Here is a 25,131-nt window from a genome sequence, read left to right on the forward strand (position 1 = left end):
GTGTGTAATGTGTGTGTGTAGTGTCTGCAGACGTGCTGGTGGACTGTTGGACCCTCTGAGGCGCCGCTTGTTTATGTTTCAATGTGATCCACAGAAATGATCTGAAAGAATTAGAGGGACAGTGGCGCCTCTGTACCCGCATCATACATGACTGACTGCCCTCCTTCTTACCACACTACTGGACTGGGGTTTGGTGGGTGGAGTCAGGTGATCCAGGGGCCCAGTGAGTGGCTCCTGCTGTGGTGAGGAGCAGAGGGGTGAGGGGGGGGGGGAGACCAGAACAGGGCACTGACTTTTCCCCCTGGTGCTAAATATAGCATCGGCCTGCCTGACCTGGCCCATAAAGAATACAGAGAACAGTGCAAAGAGGGAGGGGAGGAAGGACATGCCGTATGTACGTGGGTATGCACAAATCAGTGACTGTGTGAGAGCAGGTGAGTGACTGAGCTGGTGAAGGGTGGGGAGGACTGGGGTTGTTGTGTTGTTGTGTATCTTGATGGTACATGTCCACAGGGGCGTTTTTTATCGCAAGGGATCGCCTCGCATCCCAGCATTGGACGCTTGATGGGCTGCCACTAGACACAAAGCACCTGATTGGATGAACGCTTTCCATCGTGGGCTGCTGCTCCCAGCTTTCAAACCGGAACCAACATGGCGGCTCGTTTGGAAACTTTCTTCTCTTATTTCACGAAAATAGTTCACCGGAATGTGTTTCTGAAAATATTTTATGCGACAAATAAGTCATGCAGTTGCTGAATCTGTCTTTATTTTGGATCGACAACACTTAGTTTAAAAGTTCCTCGGAGGTTTCCAGAGGCGGCGAGTCGCGCCGGACGCCCCCGATTTGCATAAAGTAGCCTTGACCTCAACTTTATGCAAATGAGGAGCAGGCGACGTGACGGTCTGTTTCTCGAATCCTGCCGTCACGCTACCAGAATGCATTGCACGGCTGCTTAACATAGAAAATGAATGGGAAGCGTGGAAAGGATAGAGGCTGTGGACACGTACCTATGAGCTGAGTTTTTCATAGCAACTAAAATTTATCCGCATCACTGAGTATTGAAAACTGTACAACAAATCGTCATCAAATGTCTGGCCAGCTTTGTAATCTCGTTTCTTTGGGGGAAAAAAATACCAATTTGAATCGGTTTCATTTCAACAAAGTTCTTGCACGGCTGCTAAATATACAGTATACATACCATAGCAAATCATACGTACTGTATATAAAGAGTTATGTGATATACTGTATTACAGTGTAAAATTGTTGATACATGAAGTAATCATGTGCTACTTGTGACCACCCATGAGAAAGCAGTGTGTTGCTGTAATGGAAATCCCATGCTCAGGGAACTTTCCATTAATTTGCTACTAACTATTTGGATGCGTGCGGTCTGAAAATAGAAGACATCCATTCAAGATCACTGGGGCTTGGCCTGGGCCTCTACACTCAATGCGGAGTGCTTTAATGAATCAGGCATGAGGGTTAAAAGAGCAGGTGGCTTTTAACTTAAAGCTGCCTTCTCTTTGGTTAAACAGGTAATATGTAGTAACGCCTGTAATTTGTCGTGTTATGCGAGCTGCAGGCTAACAGAGCAGATGTAGACAGAGACGGTGCCGCTGAGCTGCACAAGGCGGTCCCCCTCTTACACAACGTGTGACGTAGATGGAAACCAACGGTGACATACCATCGTCTGGAGGACAAAGGTTTGCTCCTTCTTCTCTGCTAACGTCACAGTCATGTGCCCTTCCACCATGCAGACAAGACATGGCATCACTCTATCTGACACCTGCTCCCATAAAAACCAGATGTTCACTGGCACTACGTATATTTATCAGGGAGCATAGTGGCAAAGATACAAGTTGAAAACAGCCTACTTCCGATTACTCATTACTTTGTGGGACACTTTGGGTTACATTTAAAATGTTAAGGGATACATAACAACTTAGGGGAGAATAAAAGATCTTTTTAACTAACTGAGTGACTTTTATCAGTAATAACAAGCTGCTTCAAGTATGCCGCTCTCATCAAAAGACAACAACCCCCCTGGAGATACAGACAGACAGCAAAGACCCAGATTTAATTAGAAAACTCACTCACTCATAAAAAAGAGGGGAGGAGAAGAAATAAAGGCTGTGTATGGAAACACTGTGACCTCACTTGTCTTGTGACTGATGGATGTGTTAAATGATGACTGACGAAATGACAATACGCACGATAACTACAGCGATAACTGATCAGACCAACAGATAACCCGAGGAAAAATAAAGGCCGCGACGGAAAAAAATGCAAGTAATTCAAATCATTACAGCGCTGACGTTATAACGTACCAGTTAGGAGGCGGTACTATGTTGAAAGAAATATGTTACACAGGTATGTTAACAGCTCAAGAACAAACTTGTAACCATCTGCTGATATAGGAGAGAGACAATGGTCTACAAACTACAAAAAAACCCACATATAAACGTGAAAAGATGTCCAAATGAGTAGGACATTTTGGGCAAAGTGTGTTGGCCTGCAGCGCTCTCTTCACTGCCGAGAGAGATGGATAGCTGGCCCAACAGGTTGGGTCTGAAAGTCAGCGGACATTCCACTTATTTGAGACAAAGCAAACACTGATTCCAGGCCAGCAGCAGATGAGTCACAACCGCAGCAGATGCGTCTTGGGGCCTGGCAACTGCTCAGTCCCTGCCCTACCGAAGCACATCTCCAGCCAATCACAGCCGGGATCAAAATGATAGACGGGTCGGACGGCCAACCGTGTTAAAAACCAAAATGAATAAATAAAAATCAGAGCAGTTCCAAGTTGCTCTGTAAAGACCTTCAGTTTGGCATTGCGTTCTGGGTGTGTGGGAGTGGTGTAGTATGTTTAGGTAAGGTCTTAGCCAGTGAAAACAGTGGACACTGAAGGTCTTTAGTGCTTGGGGGTTTTCTATAGGCCCGGATAAAGGTCATCAGGGCCAAGAGACACTCTGCACGCTGAACCCAGTGACCCAACCAGCAATACCAACCTCCTCAATTAGACAAAAGAGACGTTTCTGCTGCCACAGCTAAAAAAAATTAAATTATAGCAAAAATATATTATCAGCCTGCCACTTTCTCCTTCTAAAAAATAAAAGAACTGATCCTAGAAAAGACAAATCAGCCAATCTAGGTCCCAGAACCAACTTTACCCTCTGTGTGCGCTGCATGAAATACTGAGTATGTGTGGCCTGTACAGTGTCTGTGCATTGGCAGCATCAAACTTGGCAAAGTAGCAGGAGTTTACCTCTGTACTTCATGATTTAGGGAACCTTTTGACTTTTTTTTCTTTTTTTTTAAATCATATATCAGTATTTCTTTGCCCTATCCTCTTTCTCTCCCACTTTAAAACCTTAAAATCCTCTTTCTCTCTTTGCATGTGCGCCCCTTCTCTCCCTGGCTTCATCGCTCCTTTTGCTCTGCATTCCTGTCGGGGAAGGGCTGCAAGCAAAGACACGCCGTCGCTCTCTGCACACGCAGCCTGGATAAACAAAGGAGAGGAGAGGAGCGCTGAGGAAGAAGAGCAACATGAAGAGCGAACGAAAGGAGGCCAAGAGCAGGAGATCTAAGAAGTTTGGTTTGACTTCTTGTTTGTGAGGTAATGTGTGTGCACCTCATGAGCAAACATTAGGGTTCAACTTCACGCTCCTTTTAACAGCAGCGACGGCACAAAGGAAAAATACTCGACTCCCTAATTGCCGCTGCACTCATAATCCCATTAGAGGTCAGATTAGTTCGGATTTTGAAATGTTTAAACTGTTTAGGCATATTTTCTGGAGCGATTTCAAAAAGGAAGAGAGAAGTATGTTTGGAATACAGGAGGCCGTGTTCTGACTGGCTTGTGACTGATGCAAGATGGAAGACAGGAGATGAGAAATACCAGACTCGTGTCCAGACGTTTATAAATCACCATCTCCATGGATACTGCTTAGATTAACCACTATCATATCAGCGGGAATGGGCCAGAATGGAATATGAAGAGGAGGGAAGGATGAAATGGGAGAAGGCAACGGACGAGGAGGAAGGAAGTGAGAAAGGGGGAGCAGTTCAGATTAGTTAAGCGAGAGGGGTGAAGAGAGGGCACGGGAGGAAGTGAAAAACAGAACAGAAAAAGGAGAGTAATAACAGAAGTTAGGATGAGAGGAGTGAAAGAGTTTGGCTCAGTGTGGGAGGTTGTCACAGCATGCCCTGGCCGCTCGCTGCACTCCTCCTCCCAACATTCCTTAGCAGGGGAGAGTCTCGATCCATCCCATAATTCACCACCCGGGTAGCCAAACACCTGTCTGTCAAGTGTAAGAGCGCACATACCCGACGCGTACCTGTGAGCCCCGAGGCTCAGGTGCGAGGTCAGCTAAGATATAGTGGTGCAGAAACCGACGGAGGCGACAAGGTTACCACTTAGCGGTCGAGGTGGAAGAGAGACAGGTGAGGTCGCTGACATGTGGAATAACCTGTGTCACGCTGCTGCATCGCAGGTTTTCAAAGCACGGCCAGAATGTCACTTTGTCCTCAGGCCGGCAGGTAAAAGGGGAATGGCGATGAGGCACTCTGTCCTGCTAGGGTCGCGCCATCAAAGTCATGAGATTAATCACATGACAAAGGGGACAAAGACAGTTTGAGGAAGTGGGTGTGCACTTATATAATGACTTATGGTACATGTCCACAGGGGCGTCACTTGATTGGACGAACGCTTTCCCTCGTGGGCTGTTGCTACCAGCTTTTAAACCGGCTGCTTACATAGACAATGAATGGGAAGCGTGGAAAAGACGGAGGCTGTGGACACGTACCATCATACCTTATAAACAGAGGAGCAAGGGAACCCATCATTGTCAGGTAGTAAGAGGATTCAAGATAATGTGAGTTCCACTCATAAACACTCAAACTACCCTTTTAGTTGAGGTTCGGAGTTCATTTCAGTTGAGTTCATTGTTGAGTTTGGAAACAGGATCAGAGAAAACAATCTCCCCACCATGGTCCATTCAGTAGCTGCTCTGGAGCTTTTGATCAAATCAAATTATCAGCAGATGGAGTTTGCCCAGTTGTCATGGAACTGTTATCGTATTTCCTTTTTCTCATGATATTTGAGTTATTACATTTGCGCACAAGTGTAGGTGTTTGCCTGCGTTGTGCCTCGTGCATTGCTGGAGGAAACAGAAAAGGTTACTGAAGGCTACACACGGCTTCCCAGAACTCTAATGAACCTCAAAAAAAGGAAAAGAATGTGGCTTTTCCTGGGAATAGTTTGATAACCTTGGCACTGAGGACACACGCACACACACAAAACCTGCTGATCTCCCGACTGCAGATAAAATTCTGAACATTTCTAAGCCAAACCAAAACATTACTAACAGATTACAGCTCCATTGTAACACAACAGTGCGCAGGGTGGTTTGGCTGTAGTGCCGTGCTTGTGAGAGAGAGAACATTCCTTGTTTTATACACAAACACACACACACACTAGTCCAGAGACAACTCAGGTGTGAGAGCAACGCTGCCATCTGCTGTCACAAAATGTAGGTGTGCACAGTTTATACATGAGGCAAGCGGAGTCAATTTTGAAACCTAAAGAGCAGCTCTGGAGAGAAGTCAAAAAGGAAATTAAAACTTTTTTTTTTTGCATTAAAGTAAGAAGAAAGCTGAGAGTAGGCTACATCACCAAGAACAGTACCGACCCTTGGAAAAGGCCTCTCACTGCAGACGTTGTCTGAAAACTTACACAACCTCACAGCTAGTTTTCCATTCCACTTTTCCATTCCACTTTTCCATTCCAGGTTTTATAATGAGGGTGTGGATGCTCTGTGTGCTTTTTTGTGACACTTGAAACCTAACAGGCACTATGCTGACGCTAGACGCCAGCATCCTTTGAAGACTGTAAAACTTAATGAGTTACTTTCCACTACTGGTGTGGCTACAGTAATACAAAGAGCATAGGAGAAAGCAGAGTGTCAAACATTAAAATATACATGAAGGTAATAGTATAGCAGTTATACAGTGAAACCACTGAGCAAGGAGAGGTGAGGCTTGGGGGCAAGAAGACGGGAGTTTGTGACGTAAAGAAGACGTGCAAAGGGAGTTACGGTCAAACATGTGCTACTGTTTGCTCAGGAGCACAAGAGCCAGTCTGAGAGAAGTATAGAGAATAAAGGTGGAGGGGGCTGGATGTAGGAGAAAGACCGTCATGGAACACAGGGAGAGATGGAGGAGGCGGCGGTAAAAGAACCGGGGGTAGCGCCCATGTTTGCACAGGATGTGTGGGGTGGGGTATGATGGGGTAGGCCATGGGGCTTCAGGGTGAACAGAGCTCCCTTTTCATGGTACTAAGAAGAAAAAAATAAAAGAAGAAAAGCAACAAAACATGAGAGCAATGCCAGCGTGGATTTCCAAGTCTGTCTGAGGCATAGACTGTATATAAGAAGTGGATAGATGTAGTCACTGTGATGTCACCCGTTGGTTTGTGGACTGACGTTTTGAAGACTTGAATTTGGCATTTTGGCCGTCGGCATCTTGTTTTTTTGCAACCAGAAGTGACACAAGAGGGTGGAGCTAAGTACAATCAAATGCTGAATAAGGCATTTTTTAGGCAACCGAAAAGGTTATAATTAACTATCATGAACTGAAAACACACTGTGAAAGGGTTAAAGTTCGACGAAAACCGGACAACATCGTGGTAGAGACCTGTCAATCAAAAAAATAGCCACGCCCTAAAGCATCCCCTGCTTTATAGTCTATTTGACTCTAAATGGGACCATCATTTACTAAATGACCATCATGCTGTATTGAGTAATCGCTAGACTTCAAACTAGCAATTGAGACCATAAACTCATGTTTACAATGTTTACTGAGGTAATAAATCAAGTGAGAAGTAAGGTCATTTTCTCATAGACTTCTATACAATCAGACTTCTTTTTGCAACCAGAGGAGTCGCCTCCTGCTGGCTATTAGAGAAAATGGAAGTTTAAGGCACTTCCATATTGGCTTCAGTTCTCAGACCCTGGAGTTGCGCCCTGTTCTGAGGGGAAGAAGCCCTCAGTTAAAGGAGCAGAGAGAAGAGCTCCAACAGGCCAGAAGGTGAAGCGCAAAATCAGACTCATCTAACACAATAGTTAGGCTCTAAAGTCTAGTAGAGGCTCTCGAGGAGTTGGGACAGAACCAGACCACACAAAGACAGCACTGTAGCGACTGTTGGTGGGGAGTCTTAAATGCGAATGATGCAGAGATAAAGAAGAGGGTGTGGGGTTCATGCACACAGTTTGGGTGGCTTTCTGTTTTCTGCTCCGAGGTCTTGCATGCCCACCCTGATCCAGCTCATTAACTCCTAAGTGAGGGCATTTAGTCACAGATTTCCTGCCGAGGGGAATGTGGATGTAACCCATAGCGCTTCCCAGAACAGCCTCCCACTAACACACACACAGACTTAAATGTACAGAATGTTCCTTTAACATGGCGCTGATGGCCTGATGATAATACAGTGGGGAATGAGTGACTGATTGATGTCAAGCAGACACAGTTCATTTCTGCTTGAGTGACTGTGTTGACATATTCTACATATCATCACTGTCTGACTGAAACAGAGCGTGACCAATGAAATGAGGCAACTATGTGAACAATGTTTAAAATCTATATACCATAAAGACAGGTATGGCACAGCATCATCCTGAGGTCAATCTGAATCCAAATCAAAGGAACCATCACGTCAGCAGAAACAATAATGATTTAAAAAGCATCTGATAAGATCAACACGCTGCCTAAAGAGCACAAGTCAAATCCTGTTAGTTCGCTTCTTAAACACACGCCAATCTGTTTCTAGGTATATTACATAACTTGTGCAGCGAGGCCGCATTCTATCGGCCCGCGAGATGCAAACAATAACAAACAGAAATGAGGGATGAAAGGAGAGGTTTAGGGGACCCCTTTCCCAGGGGAAAGATCTCCATTTCCTGCATCAGCAGACAGCACAACTCCATCAGACTGTCTGGCATGGGAGCAAACAGCGACATTGGTGTTGGAGTTGTTATTTCACCCCGGCCAATGCCCTGTTTGCTCTTTAACCCCGAGAACATGGAACTAACTGACCAGGTCTAAACTTGCTGAGCTAACAAACAGTAAACAAGTTATACAGATATATAGATATAGATATAGATATAGATATATCTTTGAATAATATTTCACAAAATGTACCATTTTTTCATAGTATTTCCAAAAAAAGTATCTTTTGTAAAGTTAACATAACTTTTGTACATTTATCAGTGTCACTTTATATCTATTTGACAATTTCATTTTAAATCAGTGTTTCAATAGTTTCAATTATCGCAATATTTGGGGTGACATTTGTAACATTGTTTTTTGTAATTAATGGAGAAAACTGGTCTGGCTGAGTGTGCAAAGTTTGAGTTATAAACAAATAACTGTTTATTTTCATGCAAAGTAAGCATTTTTGTGAGATATGGAGGAACATTTACACAGAGTTAATTTTAAGAAAAAATTACAATAGAGCTGCAATGATTAATCGATTAGTTGTCAACTATTAAATTAATCACCATCTATTTTGATAATTGATTAATCGGTTTGAGTAATTTTTCCAAGAAAGAAAAGTAAAAATTCTCTGATTCCAGCTTCTTTAAATGTGAATATTTTTTGGTTTCTTTACTCCTCTATGACAGTAAGCTGAATATCTTTTATGGACAAAACAAGACATTTGAAGACGTCATCTTGGGCTTTGGGAAACACTGATCGACATTTCTTTTTACCATTTCTGACTTTTTATACACCAAACAAGTAATCAATTAATCAAGAAAATAATTGACATTTATCGACTATGAAAATAATCGTTAGTTGCAGCCCTAAATGACAATATCAATGGTGGCAGGCTAAATAACAGAAATGCCTCTCTTTCTTCGCAATACAGTTCAACAGTACCATGAGCTACATCCTCCACACAGTTGAATCAACACCTCTCTAAAACAGTTTACACAAAAGCTGAACATTATAACCTTCATGAAGGTAGGATTTATTATAGGACTATTGTATTAGACTGCTGTACAGACACTGTATCCTTAAGGATGAAACTTAATTTATCCTCATCTCCTGTGTTGGCCTTCCTCCATTGTCAGATTTCCTCTAAATCTCTCATGTCAGAGAATATCTCAGTGAATGACGTGGGCTTCTGAGAAAACATTTGTGTCCGTGCACCGTCTCATTAACACTGTTTCCCACAGATGTGAGTGTGCGAACATAATGTGTCCATCAGATCGAGTGCGTTTAGTACAGTAGCCGTTATCTCCGGAGAGAATCGCCGGAGTCGTCACGGCAGCAGCGGAGAGAGTCTGGTTGTCTTTCAAAACAGCCAACCCACATCTGCTGCTCTGTTTATCACAACACCCGCACGGTCAAACAGGGAGAACAAGGACATTTTCACAGGAGAGTACAGCCAGTGCCTCCCTGATAGTCCACCCACCCCCACACACACACAAACACACAACAACAACAACGAGTGGTGCATATTAAAAAATAATTAGTGCTGCTTACACATTCTCTCCGAGTACCACAGTTCACAAGGTGCTTGATTAAAAACCATAATCAAATACACTCACAGATATTATCTTTTACCCGATTTAAAAACAGCAGGCCATAGTGCATTCTGTTCTCTCAAATAGTGATGACTCAGGGATGTGAGTATAACAAGCAAAAACTGAGAATAACATCTTAGAAAGTTAAGAAAATAGAAACTTCTTAAAGGAACAATATGTAGTATTGACAGCTAGCGTTTAAAATGAGTAACAGCAGTCCACTCAAATTTTTGTATTTTGAGGGTTACCTTCTGGACACGGCTGCATTCGCCTCTGGCCAGCAGTAATAGTCGGAATCACTTCACCAGCTTTGTGTCTCAAATACTCGCTGCCTTGATAACCTAGCTGCACACGGACCACAGAGAGATGCTTGATTCTTTTCAGGTTGGGTAAAATCTAACGGTAACATTATCTCTGTTGATCCAGTTCCTTAGCATGCTTCCATGGCTGCAGAAGGCTGTGTGCCAATTTGTTTCATATGTGGCAATGGGGTGTTGAAATGGGCACAAACGTGATCACACCGGCAAAAACAAAGACCAGACGTTCCGGACCGGAGCGGAAATTTCAAAAGGAGAACATACTGGCTGTAGCATTGTGAGAAGCCAGTATTTCAATTTAGCATGTTTCCTTAATCTCTGATGACACATCATGGTCATTTTATGATTTATTACAATAAATATATTACATATTGGTCCTTTAAAAGTATGGGTGTTGAAGATAAGCTAAAAAAATAAAATAAATTCAGCCCCCGATGACTAGACGAGATCTCGCCACCATCTGATAGCGGAGGAAACTCTGGTACATTGTGTGAGTTTGATTAACAATGAGTGGATGGAGATGTAGGAAATGGTCACACCCAGGATTGGGCAAAGGGGTGAAGAGAAGCATGTGACTGAAGGAGGCCAACAGATTAACAAACCTAAAATCAAGCTGGTGGAAAATATGAGCGAGTCAGTCAGTGCTCCCTGTAGGAAGCTCTTTGTGCTTTTTAACCTCTGATCAGTTTAGAGGAGTACCTACGATAATGTGGGTGTGTGGCAGGGAGCAACACCTCTCCTGGCCAGAGAGGAAGACTGATCTCTCTAAGGAAGATACTTAGAAGGCAGCGGTCGTGATTTAATCACCAGGACATCCACCCCATAACAACAACAACACTGCTGCCACCAAACAACAGCAGCTGAAAAACAAGAGCTAGAGATGGTTAATCCCATCATACAGAGCTCTGACGACACACACGGGCTGAGATGAACTTTGTTTTTTAGACAGAAGATGTGTTCCACCCAAAGACTTGTTTTCTGGTAATTAGCTACGACAGCAGATCATGTTGGGATGTCAGTAAATGTCAGTCTCCGGGGGCTAATCAGGCGGAAAAACACACAGCATGTGTACGTGTTTGGCAGAAGGCATAGTGGTGTTGTTAGGTAAGTTAAGCGTCATGTGTTTCTGTGTCAGGGCCACAACAGAGGAGAGGAAAGGGCGTACTTGGGAGGAGGGGGGGGAAGCTTGGAGACAAAGAGAAGAGGCAGCAAAATGTTATGGAAATTCCTGGACACAAAGCCACGCATGTTTTTGCGCCTTGAGGGCATTGCTGAGATGACAGTGAGACCACAGCGAGGCCCGGCCCTTTGTCAAGAGTCTGGCATGGAGGAAATATTAGAGCATGTCCTCTGTCAGTCTGCTGAGTATGTAAGGGAGCCAATACTATTGTGTGCATACAGATTGACTTTTTTACACATATGCTACCAAAAAAAAAAAAATGCCTGTCGTCTACAGATGGCGCATCAATGAGCGAGGGAAGGAAGTGGGCGGAGGCAGCTGCTGCTGGTGTTAGAATGGGAAAATAAAAGAGAGACGGACAGAAAGGAGACACAAGAGAGGTCAAATCAATAGATGTCCTTGGAGCTGCGTGAGCAGTGTGCCCCTCCATTGCTGCTGCCGCACAACGTCAGTTCACCAACGATGAACGATCACATTTTTCTTCAGCCCCCCACACATGTATCTACGGTAAAGGATGAGCTGTGGCGGGGAACAATATAACCTGACCCTTTTTATGGGCAGATGAGATCAGCGGCTCTTAACACTATGAAGTCGAGCATGTGTGTGTGTCTCTTCGCCAGGGGATTCAGATGTAAACAAGCCTCTGATTGGCTTAAAGAACTAACTGGCTCCCACCTGGGAAGATGAGCTTATGCAGTGACATAATTTCTCCCAGATGGGGGATAGGGGGGGGTTGCTAGTCCATTGTGCACATCTGTCTGCAACACAAAAGACTTAAATAAAAGAAGAAACACTGAATTCAGAAGTGCTCCAGAGGTACAAAAGGGTATTTAAGGTTAGTCCTTGTTTGGCCGGCAGCCTCAGAGCTCTGTAAGCGAACATAATAAATGTTAAGAACGTCACCTCAGAACCTGTTGAAGTCAGCACTCTGCAGCTTCCCTGCTCGCTCCGGAGCAGCCTCTTCGCCACAGCTACTCTCTGATTAAATATAGTCTCACAAAAGAGGTAGGTGAATGTGTGCGTCACGAATCGGAGCATGACGTAGGTGGGATCCAGCTGTGCTTTAAGGTATGAAATATGACAAATCTGTTGATAGTAAAGTTGCATTTCCGGAGGCAACTTCAAACCTTCCTTGTCTGTTTTTCTTGTCTTCCTGTCACCGGTCTATCCTTGGTAACAGCGCCATGTCAGATGGTAGATAATTGAAACAAATGAGGGGGCACAGCTGCCAAAGGCACTGCAGCACAGAGGCAATTACACAGCTATGCAGGCAAGTGTGTGAGTGTGTTTTAGTTTGAGACGGAGAGCGAATAAGGAAAGCTTACCTACTCACCACCACCTTCTCCGTTCAATTAGGCTGCACCAGACCACCCGCCCGCCCTCCCTCTCACTCTCGCCTGGGACAAACTCCACAAACAGGAAGTGAGGCGCCCAGGCACTTCCTGTCTCCCTTTAAAATGGGCCTCTTGTTCCCAGAGGCAGCGCGGAGAAGCCATGGGCTGCTGCTGCTGCTGCTGCTGCTGCTGCTGCTGCTGCTGCTGCTGCAACAACCGCTACAACCAATTTCCCTGCCACCTTTACAGCACATACAAACCCTCTGGGCCGTTGTTTTGATACTGAAATCTGTCTAACCCTTTTCCTGCCACCTGACCAACCTACAAACTGAGCCAGACACAATGAAGCCATTCTCCACTTGCCAATTGGGCCACCAAGCAGCTGTGAGATTTTCCATGCCTACAGGGCACCTGCTGCCTCACACAAACATGTTTTACTCCGCTACGCAGCACATAGTATTTTATTTATCTGATAACCACATTAGGTGTTCTAAACATGTAGTGTGTTCCTGGGTGTGCTATGATTCCCTTTTCTGAATATGTTTACCTGAATTAAGTTGTTTCAGTAACAAAGGAGCTGCAAAGGCGTCTGGTGCTTTTTTATTTAATCGTTTGCATGACTGCGTGCTGACTGTGTGGATCTAAATGCGGAGGTGAGGTTAGTGCAAGGCCATCTCTTTCTCCATCTCCTGAGCCAGCAGGACTAGGCTGCTCCTGAAAACACACACACACACACACACACTGTCGGTGTTATGCAACTGGCCTCGTGTGTGAGGCCTGCCCTCCGCAGTGACTGGAGGGCAGATGAAAGTAGAGAAGGACAGTCAGTCAAGTCAGGAATGACAGACCTATACTGTGCACTGACCAGCCAGTGTCCCTCCATAAGAGTCTAATGTAACACGTGTCCTGACAGGGTCAAGTAAACTAAAGACACCTTGGGCAGGGTTTATCTGTTCTCCATTATGATTAGATGAGAAAGGCATTCAAACTCAGAAATCTAGTGGAACTAGGGGAGGAAATCCACAGACAAAGAAGACCAGACAGGTTATGTACAAATCTGATGTACTGTTTTTCTGAGCTGGGCTCACCTCAGCGAAGGCATTAGCTTAAGGCAGCAGTAGGTGAGATTGGAGCAAATATGATTAAAAAAGTTATTTTTATAAAACGGTCACGAGGCATTACAGTAACAGAATATTGATTCCTATTTGATCAGCGCTGCGTAGTTTGACCGTTTGACCGGAGTTCGCAAGTGATTGAGAGCTGCCTCCGTTGAATGAACAGCCAATAGGAACGCTCTCTCTCTTTCTGAAATGACCTGTGATTGGCAGAAGTCTCCTGCCACGGGCTAGACTTTCTAAAGCCTGAAAACAGAGCCATGAGGAGGTGCAGAAGTCTAGTTTTCTCTCAGAACACTTGAATTACAATATGCTGAAAGGTTATTATGAAATTTTTGCCAAATTATGGTAAACATGTTCTGCCTACTGCCGCTTTAATGATGAGTAACAGGGATTGTCTGCTATATGAGCTCTACTGAATCCTGCTGGTTGATTTTGGACTGCATGCCCCTTTTTTTAGGTGCAGTTTGGGTGGAGTAGTATGATATACATAGCGGGAAGTTGGGCTACAATAGAAACAAGAACCGATTACACAGAATGAAAATCTAGCAGATCGATATGTTTCCTAGAGTTCTTTCCTAGACATTGATTTTCAACAGACCATCAAACTCTCATTTAAAAATGAAAGGGTTTAACTTGCCGTTTAGTTAAAGCCAGAATGACAAAGCAGCTTGATTATACAGTGCAACAACCACAGGAAATAAAACCATCCTATTCCTCCAGGCAACACTTTGAATAGATAATAATTTAGCTATCTAAAGCAGCCCAACTTTCCTCAAAGACCGGAGCATTTCAGCTTGATTCAGTTCAGCCCCGTCTGAGTGACAGGCAGCTACGCGAGGAGGGAGTCTGCTGGGCTGAGGGGAACGAGTGTGGGGTTTGTTGGTGGAGAGAACGGCGTCCTTGTTGAGCTGCACGCCTCAGCTCTGTGGAGGCAGCCAGGCCTGCCAAAGATAGCCTAATGAGAGACACATGGAAAACAGTACGGGTCTGCTCTGCTAATACAACGCACACAGTATGATGATAGTCAGAACTATTGTTCCACACCACACATTTTACCAACTGATCCACTGAGAGCATATACACACACACACACACACACACACAAGCCTTTGTCATGTGATGGAGCCTCCAGGTCTGAATGTGCCTGCTTTCCAGCTCAACACGTCAACAGCAATATATCATATGGGTACAGAAACATTAAACCTCGCAACAGAGAGGAAAATTGGATTCTCTGTTTCATGCTGGAATTGTGTATGGAGCAATGATGGCCACAGCTGAAACCTTTAACGTTATTGTAGGGGGGTGAACAGAAACAGGCAGAAAATTGAATAAAGCTCAATGAGAACTTGACCCAGGATTCAACTCTGGCTGTGGTAGTTGCCTCAGGACTGTTTTGAAGGAGGCCCTGGAAAATTGATCCAGTGAGTTTGTGTGTGTGAGAGAGAGAGAATGTGTTCATATGTGACAATGAGCATAGGTAGAGATTACAGTGAGGGGTCTAAGACAACTTGCAATGGTGTCACAAGGCTGACGGCCCAAACAAAAGGTCAAAATGCAAAGCTTGGCTACACACTTTAAAAGGTACAGTGTGTAGGATCTGGTGGTAACTATCGGTGAGGTGAGGAGATTACAACCAACTGAAGCATCTCCCGTGTCCCAAGCGTGTTGGAGAGCTACGGTGGCCGACGTGAATGGCTCTCTCTAGAGCCATCTGGAGCAGGGCCAGTGCTCAGAGTGAGTGTGTAAATGGGAATTGAGTGGTGAAGCAAGAGAGAGAGAGAGAGAGAGCGGTGGTGACGGGAGTGAGTAACATAATCGACTCCGGCCCAAGCAGGAAAAGTTAACAGTGTTTGGTTTGTCCATTCTGGGCTACTGTAGAAACCGGCTCTGTTAAGAGGACCCGCTCCCCATGTAGATATAAACGGCTCATTCTAAGCTAACGAAAACACAACAATTCTTATTTTCAGATGATTATGCAATAAAGAAAACATAGTTATTAATACAATATTCCATTTCTACCTATAGATACCCCTAAATTTTACACACTGGTCCTTTAATGAATGCAAAACTAATCAGAATAGTCACCCTTTTTTTATTGTCAGACTTTTTTCTGCTCTTTTGGTTACACATTAGTGCTGAGAGCGTAAAGGCCACATCTATATGTTCATAATCATGAAATAGTTACCGTAAGAATACAGTTTTTTTTCAGTCTCAATATTGGACCACTGACACTTAAATTCCAACCAGACTGGTTAATCTGTCAACTGACAGCAAACACATGGTGCGCATGAGATTAAAACAGTGTCACTACCGTCATTTCCATTGCTAAAGAGTCTCTTCAAGCAAACCCAGTAAAACCACAACGTGTTGTTTTAGGGCTGCTCCCCTTTAATCAATTAGTCGACTAATTGGTAGTTTTGGTCTTAGTAGACTTAGATTTCTTAAGTTGATTAGTCGTTTTTTATGTTTTTTCCATGCTAAATGACTAATTTCCAAGAAACTTATGAGCACATCTCTGGTAAACACAAGATTTAAAGTGGTACTTTTGTGTGATTCTTTGTGGAGAAACTCAGTTTCACCGATCTGTTGATTAAATAAACTAATTGATAAGTCAAAAAAAATCGGATGAGTGCTAGTCGACTAAAAATGTCTTTGCCCTAGTTTTTATACTTTGCTTTTTGTACGTATGAAACAAATAGGATATAAGGATATAACGTGTCACTTGTTTGTTAGCCATTCCTCCTGCTTCTAAGTCTTTATGTTAAGCTAAGCTAACTGGCTGCTAACCCCAGCTTCAAACAAACAAGACATTAGAGTGGCATTGATTTATGACATGACTTTTCATCTAAATCTTGGAAAGAAAGCAAAATAGCATATTCCATAAATCAAGTCAAACATTTCCTTTAAATAGATGCTAAATAATTTCATATGGTGTATTTACGTGCATGTGATGAGAAAATTGCTTCTAATAATCTTCATTTGCTTGACTCATTTGCAAACTGAGATATCATTCTACTATATTTATGCAATTTAGTAGGACTGTCCTCGACCAAAAACAATCTTAGTCGACTAACACTCGTTGATTTAAATCGACAGATTTGTAAAACTGAGTTTCTCTACGAAGAATAACACAAAAGCACCACTTTAAATGTTATGTTTACCAGAGATGTGCTCATAAGTTTCTTGGAAATAAGTCGTTCAACATGAAAAAAGCACAACAACTAATCGATTAAAGAAATCTTAGTCCAAAGACCAAAATTACAAATTAGTCGACTAATCGTCTAAAAGGGGCAGCCCTAAATTTTAGGCTGAATTTGTTGACTCTCAAAAGTTCTTAGCTAAGTGTATCCTGCTTAAATTCAACTAGTATAAAACAATGAGTCTTTGCTCCTGACTGTAACATACAAAAAAGGGAAAGGCTGAGATATGAAGGCCAAATCCAACTTATTTTACTTTACGTCACACGATGACAGACTGTCCAATCGCTCCGTTCTAAACCGGATAATCAACATTAGAGTTGAAGCTGTTTGACGGAGGGATGGAGGGCAGTTTCTACTCCACACAATGCTACTGTTGAAAGCTGAAACACCGGAGCCCAGGGGACGGAGGGCTGGCCCGGGCCGAGGTCAACGAGGACCTGTTTGGATGGGTGTGCCTCCAAAAACACACATCAATCAAGCCATATAACATCACCACCAAGCTGCCTGATTGGCTGACGGAGACGCCGAGGCAGAAGAAACGCTAAAAATAGAAGTGACGGCCCATTTTGGCTTAATGAGCCCATGATACATCAGTGCGCTGTCCAGGTCCCACCCCTGCCTTGATCATGACTGGGGGAGAAAATAACATAAGTACTCCTGGCACAAGCCACTGCCTTCACAAGGCTTCTGTGTGTATTTCACCGAGGCCTACAGTACATAACACATGTGCAGCCTCACAGATACATGACACACATAAACGGCAGGCTGTTATTCATACTAAGAGTAGCAGTGAAGTGTAAACAAAATTCTGAATCACAGCGAGGCCTAATCTAATCCAGCTGTGCTGCTGTGTGTGCGTCTGTGTTAAAGCTACAATTTTAGCCTCGCCATCAAAACGCTCCTTAGAGACCTAAAATGTTATATTTAGATTTTATACAGCAGTCAAGTCAGGCTCGGGCCGGCTAACCCCAGAACCACAAGAGAGGGGAGCCAGAGCCTTTCTGCTCCGACTGCCAGAGAGCCAAACCTCAATCATCTACCATCTCTATGAAGCACAACAACCAGTTATACGATGCACGGTGCAGGCTCTCCAACAGTTGTTCCAGGTAGGGAACCAAAAAGAAGCTAAATTCAGGTGGTAATGACCGGAAAAAAAGAGCAAAGTCTGTTAAGTCAATGCTCTGCAAACAACAAAAACAGAAAAAAGCACCTCCCTGTCCCCTTGTAAGGGAACACTGTGTCCAAACAAACAGTGCAGCGCAGTCAAAAGGGCAAAAGAGGAGGATGAGAGGAAAAGTTGGACAAGCCAGACAGACTAGCTGACTTCTGGCTGCATGCCATTTCACTGCAACTAGCCCTCACCCACCCTCCTAACAAACTCTGTACCCAGCGACATCTAACACAACCCCCCTTAAATCAGCTATAAGAGGATGGCTATGTGCCATCATCGTCCCTCTGTCCTCTGCTCCCTCCTCCTCCTCCCGTCCCATAAGTCAAGATACCCCTTGTGTCTGACTACAGCAGAATCTCTGCCTGCTACCACAGCACTGTCCTCAAAAGTCTCCTACAAAACCGCAGCATCAGAGACAGAGAGAGTGAATGGGGAGGAGGAGGTGGGGGTATGTCAGTTGAAGAATGCTGAAAAGCCAAGTACGACGTAAACAACAACAACAATAACAGTAAAGGGGAAGGAAAGGTCAAGAAGGGTAAAACAGTAACAGTGACTGCGTTAACTACCGATAGAAGAAGCAGTCGCAGCACACCAGAACCCCCATCCAGTCCGGTGGTGAAGCAGAGCCGGGGTGACGAGGCTCCGACCCAGAGCACCCTTCCTCCCTTTCACCTCCTCGTCTCCGCCGTTCCTCTCCTGCGAATTCGGCTACAGGTGCAGCAGCATCTCCGGCATAGCACCCTGTGTAATCATACAGCTACTGGAACGGAGGTCACGCAAGACGGACAGACAGACGGACGGATGCACGCAGGTCGATCAGGGAGTCAGCCAAGCAAAGCCTTCAAAACAAAAAATCATTCACAAAACCAGACGCACTTCTCTGAGCATGTTTCTCTTTCTCTCTCTCCTTTCCAACTACTGCAACTGCCTGTCTGACTTTCACACTCTTGCACACTCTCTCTCTCCGTCTCTCTCTCTCGTTCCCTCGCTGGCTCCCACTTGAAAGGCGGGAAGATTAGCTTGGCAAACAGAGTCCCATAAACAAACTGCTGACTGCTGGGCAGCACAGGCTGGACTGCAGAGAGGGAGAGTGAGAGAGAGAGAGAGAGAGAGAGAGAGAGAGAGAGAGAGAGAGAGAGAGAGAGAGAGAGAGAGAGAGAGAGAGGTGGACAGAGGGACAGAGAGAGAGACACAGTGAGAGAAAGAGAGGAAGAGAGCAATCTCAGCCATCTGTATACATCCTAAACATCTTATCTCCGCCCATCGCTCACACAGACCAAGCACACACTATTTGCTAAATATGACTCCCAGTCAAATCCTGTCAAACCTCTCGGGACAGTGCAGCAGCAAGTTGACGGCCCCTACATGCTTCTGAAGTGATATGTAACTAAGCTATAACAGCAGATGGCTAAATGTCAACCCTTGAGTCAACACCGAGGAGGGTCTGAACACATGAATGGACACGCAGCACAGGATGCACACGTATAACCGTGACTCTCCATTCACACAAATGATGCAGAGGTACGGGATGGGAGGGGCTAGCGCGGAGACAAGCCCCCAGGAAGCGAGCCAATCGCTGCGGAGCACTGGTGTTGTGATGTGGGCAGATAAGGTGAAGGACACACAGGGTGAATCATGGGCCTCGTTACATCTCTTTCCTTGCATCGTTCAATAAGAGCAATCACTTTCCTTCACCCTCTGCTCTTCACTTGCTTGTTTGAACATCAAAAGACACACACACCAACGCTTTAAAAAGGACTGCAGCGGTCAGGTGTGTGTGATGCTGCAATCCAAGGCTGCAGTCAGACGCCGACACAGACTTAGCCGACCACGGCGAAGGCAGCCGACACCGCTGAACACTGGCGCTCAATGTCAAACCGGCCACTCTGCACAGAGGAAACAAATCACTGCAGCCTGCCGAGGAAACGACTGAAGGTCAACAGAGGCGGAGACGACAGATACCTTCACATGTAGCGACCGCAGGGGGGCCATTTCTGCTCTTATTCTGTCGCCGACTTATCAAAGAGCTCCTGAACACTGAGATGTATTTAACAGTAGCCAGAGCTAGCGGAAAACACTGCTCATCCTCCCTCTGCTGCCTCTCTCCGCTCCTGTTCTTTTAGAGATAAAAGATGACAAAGACGGACCGCAGCAGCCCGGTGAAGCACTTCAACATCCCATGACGTCATTCCCTCCTCCAACACCTCCTCCTCCTCCTCCTCCTCATCCTCATCCTCCCTGGAGACCTGTCACCAGGAGCTACAGCTAACAGGCCTCCTCTTTCACTGTTTAATTACCTCATCTCTCTCACCTGCACACACACACGCACACACGTGACACCATCGCTCACACAATAGTCGCAGAGGGGGGGGGATAGTAACACACACTTTTCTTGCACACACTTCCTAAGTGAAAACAGAAAGGGGAAGAATGGAGGAGGGGTATACAAGCGATAACATCATTCTCACATTTTCAGCTGTGTGGTGAAGTGGGTGTTTGGCACTCATTAGCACCCTTTGTGTTTCACTACCTAAAAGCCAGGATGTGGGTTTTGTGTGTGTCAAGTACAGCGGAAGGCCATATGCCCTGTAACAAGGCAGAGGGGAAAAGGAGTGCCAGGGGAGTGTGTAAGAAGTGAAACTGCCGATAAATTAACTGTCACTTTTTCAACAATATGAAAGTTCTTGTGGGTCAATCTCTGTGTGTGTGTGTGTGTGTGTGTGTGTGTGTACTTCCTCAAACGTTTGGGCCTTATCATAAAATCCAGACAAAACAATAAAAGCAAGACATCCGCTGAATTCAAGAAAGCCGTGTGACTTGTCCGGCGGATGGCAGACGGACAAAGAAAGTTTCTTATAAACTTGTGACTTGGAGAGATAACACAATGAGGGGAGAGAGATAGAGAGAGAGAGAGAGAGAGAGACCGAACCACTGGGCAGAGGAAAGACCTGACTCGTGACCGGGTTTAGAAACGCCAGGATATGAATAGAGGCCGTTGCAATCATGTCAAGGGAAAGTGGGTTAGGGGGGGAAGAGGCGGACACACATAAGTGCACATCATTCACACATACACAAACACATAAAAAGTTGCTAGGTGATGGGACGGCAAGATATTTCTGTGGCGGGGAAGGAAAGAGAAAGATAAAGAGGCAGAGGAAGAGGAGAGATCATTTTGCTCTTTTCCATAATGGAAAAGAGGAAACAAAAGAGAGATCCCACCCCCCCTTAAAGCGAGACAGACAGGTTTCTCCTGATCCAACCACACAGACTGAACTACACTGGAAGCCACACTGTTAAAAATCAGGGGACCCTTGAGAGGACATTAAACTATCAATGTCCGATTAGCCACGATCAAAAAATGGGGCAACATACTGTATATTTGCAATTTAAAAATAACTGCAAGTTCAAATTTCACAGTGATTTTTCATCAGATGCATCACAATAAAGAAGAAGTAGCCCTCATGGTGCAGCTTGTGTGTGTGCATTTAGAGTCTCACATTTAACCGGCATCAGGCTAAAGAACGCTTTTGTCCATCAGTCCATCTTGTTGCTAAATAATAATTAATGTGCTGCTAAAGACATGTAAATCCAGAAGACAGATGGTCATTTTGTAATGGGTTATGTATGAATAATTGTGATGTGTTTTTGTCTGATGGGTCTGTCTGTCTAGGGTAACAGTAATGTCTATTGTATGTGTATTTTTTCCTCAAACTGAGCTGCCTATGGATGCAAAATTCATTTCAGTGCAAACTGACAATAAAGTTGTATCGTATCGTTTAATGCTGCAATAAAAAGTCTGCTTTAGCATTATTGAAGTTACCATAGGATATTAAAGAAATACCAATAAAGTGCAATAACGAGACTATAAAGTCCACCACTGTAAGCCTCCATGGAAATATCACAGACAAAGTGAACTGATTTATGAGCTAAGCATAGTAACAAACCTCCCTCCTCCTCTCTCCTCCTCCTCCTCTTCCTCTCCATATGGATAACACATTATCAAGTTACCTCTGCGCACATTACATTCCATTACACTACAGCAGCCTCTCTCTTACCTATTTAGCGTATAGGACCCGTTCCTTTTAAACCTCATCCTGGACGACAGGAAGCGGATAAAGAAATCCAGAGTTGACGGTGTTTCAGCTTTTTGTCGCACCCCGAAAAGAAACAGCAACCCCCCGCCGTGTCTCTTCTCTCTTGTCTCTTCTCTGGACGGCTGCAGAGCAAACAAACGCGGAACAATACGGAGTTGCTCCTTGCAGTCCTTTCCTACTCCTCCAGCACCTTTTCCCTCTATCTTTCCTTCTTCCCTCTCCTCCTCCTCTTCCTCTTCCTCCTCCTGGGTTTAGTTTCCGTGGGGCAGGGTTAACGACTCTTCAGTCTGCTGCAGGCGTTTTCCATTGAAACAATGAGAGCTCGTATCGGTCCGGAGCGATGCTAAAACCTCGTGATATTAACACAGAGTCTGGTGGAGGCTGGGTCTGCTTTGTGTGCACAGCCTCGCTGACGCACACCACCGCGTTTTCACTCCCGAAAAAAAACACCAAATGCAACTTGAACCTTTTCTTTCAATATGTCCACATGTAGATGCACTCCTCCGGCTCGGTTCGGCGACATGAAACCCAACTAAAACAACGTCCAAATACCAAATTAAAGCATTTATGTATTACAAGCCGGCAAGCCTTTTATATGAAAAATGAGAGCCAGCTTCCTTCTTTCTTCCCCATTCACAGTCCTGGGAAAGCTCTCATGTTTCAACAGCGTTTCCTATCTGAGGTGCTATATATATATACACATATATTCCTCCATATGTTCAACACAAAGCAGACTACCACCACCCCACAACATACAGCTCCTGTCAACGCCTGAAGAGTGAGACAGATTTAAGGCTAAGAATAGGGCTAAGGATCCATTAATGCCATTTAAATCCAAAGTAGCCCTTCCAAGTAAGTGTAAGTGTCTTTCTAATGGACACATACACAACTCACTTTACAATTGGTGATACAGGAAGCTGGTAAACATGCTCCTGTAGCAGAACTATAAGGCGTTTAATTGATACAGTATTAAAGCAGCAGTAGGTGAGATTGGCGCAAACATGATTAAAAAAAGTTATTAAAAAAAGAAAAAAAGGGTAATGATATCCTGACAGTAGTGCATGAGACAGGTAATCTGAAAAATGTGCCTCTGTGTCCTGCGGTGCTCCTAATGGCATCTGCAAGATTTCACAGACCGGAGGAAAACAAGGAGTAAGAGATGATCTGGAGTCTGGCAGCGCTGATCAAATATGAATCAATATTCTGTTACTGTAATGCATATTTATTGCGTTAAATGTTTTCAGAAATATCAACCATGTTGAGATCAGTTGAGGAAATACCAAGCACCGCCCACCAGCCGGAGCACACTTTCTCATTTTACAGCTAAACAGTACACTACAAGATGTTTCTGAAACATTTTATGTAAGAAATAGGCATTACAATAACAGAATATTGATTCATATTTGATCAGCGCTGCCTAGTTTGACTGGAGTTTGCGAGTGATTGACAGCTGCCTCCGTTGAATGAACAGCCAATAGGAACGCTCTCTCTCTGAAATGACCTGTGATTGGCCGAAGTCTCCTGTCACGGGCTAGATTTTAAATCCTGAAAACAGAGCCATGAGGAGGTGCCGAATTCGAGTTTTCTCTCAGAACACTTGAATTACAATATGCTGAAAGGTTATTATCGAATTTTTGCACAATGATGCAAAAAACATTCTGCCTACTGAAGCTTTAACATATATAACTGGATCAAACTAGAGTAGATTATAAGAGGATTTGGTTTAATAAAGAAAGAAATAATGGCTTTCTGGAAACTATACTTAAATTATACTAATTACAGGTGGTCATTTGCCTTGTAATGATGGTAAAACTGGAGGTCTACCTAATTTCAATCTGCCATTACTGCACCAATGAACTCTTGACCTCACACCAGGTGCTGGTGAGGACAATGACCAAATGACCAATAACAATGAACCATAATAAATGGCTGGCTAGTGAGCAACATCCGTGTTTTGCAGCATTTTCAACATCCTCTCTGACACACACGGCGAGAATTGACGATAAAATGAGCTGCAGGAATGTTAAAATATGGAGGAAATGATAGGCAGAATAGAGGTGATACTGACTGAATGACTTTACAATGATAGAGTGTGATCTTTATCACTGCTGCTGCTGCTGCTGCACCCAGACCCTGATGTATGCATTCCCCCAGGGAAGCAAGCTTGCTGCCTGATCTGTGTGTGTACACTAGATACAGCTCAGGTGAGTCAAAGCTCTTGTTTTGTCAAGTTTGGATTTGTATGGTAATGGGTAAAAAAAAAAAAAAAAGGAGAGGTACAGAGAGGTTGGAGAAGAGAAAAAGATGGATGGATGGGGGGAAAGGGAGAGCGGGAATATGTTGAGCAGAGGGCCAAACCACAAAGACTGAAAATGGAAAGACCAGATGCTGCTTTTCTTACAGCCAATTGAGGAAGCATTGGGGATGGGAGAAACTGGATTCAAATCCAGGATGTAATGCGCTACAGTACTTGTCAAGACACCCCAAAAATTATGTTTTTAGAACTTTTATGAAGCCATCTGCTGGACGTGACTTGAAGACAAAAAAATAAAAATAAAAAGAAGAATAAAAGGAGCTATTTTCAGCTGCAAGCTTCAAAACTTTAAATAATCTCCATGATAATAACGACAGATTAATTAAAAGGACAGCTCATCTAAGAGCAAACATCCAGTTCAAAGAATCCTGAGCACCATGTCCACTAAAAAAAAAAAAATCTCTATGACAAAATTAAATGTCTCATTAACTTTTGTGCATATAGGTCTGGAGGGATTACAGTACAAAATGATGACTCCAGGCAAGTGGTAAATGTAAGAGCATTCAGGATTATTCAGCATTACATCATGGGAGTGCGCTGCAGTGTGTGTGTGTGTGTGTGTGTGTGTGTGTGTGTGTGTGTGTGTGCGATTCCTCCACTCCCGCAAAAGCACTCAGGGTCAGTTTCAACGGCTCAAAGCTCATTTATTACAGTAAGAGCAGCCTGGCACCAGAACTGCTGATCAATGCTCAGTCAGTCACTGCAGAGTTACACAACAGCCACTGGAGGGAGGAGGAGAAGGAGGAGGAGGAGGAGGAAGATGGTTAACAGAAGATGAGAAGACTCTGGAGGGTATGGGGCAGAGAAGGCTTGGAGTC

General features: G+C 44.3%; 1 protein-coding gene across 3 annotated transcripts in view; it reads right to left on the reverse strand.

The window, feature by feature from the left end:
• The window catches only part of mob2a (MOB kinase activator 2a), a 70,951-nt gene that overhangs the window by 18,612 nt on the left and 27,208 nt on the right, over window positions 1-25,131 (reverse strand). Inside the window, exon 1 of one of the 3 annotated variants that reach the window (XM_074632196.1) lies at window positions 21,961-22,511. The exons of 1 other annotated variant lie outside the window; for it this stretch is intronic. In XM_074632196.1, coding sequence (XP_074488297.1) covers window positions 21,961-21,998 — 38 coding nt within the window. In that variant the 5' untranslated portion in view covers window positions 21,999-22,511. Of the gene's footprint in view, window positions 1-18,471; window positions 18,996-21,960; window positions 22,512-25,131 lie in introns of those variants that run through there. One more of the 3 variants, XM_074632195.1, reaches the window with a different exon arrangement.

This window comes from Sebastes fasciatus, chromosome 4 (assembly GCF_043250625.1).
Source record: "Sebastes fasciatus isolate fSebFas1 chromosome 4, fSebFas1.pri, whole genome shotgun sequence".
NCBI lineage: Eukaryota > Metazoa > Chordata > Actinopteri > Perciformes > Sebastidae > Sebastes > Sebastes fasciatus.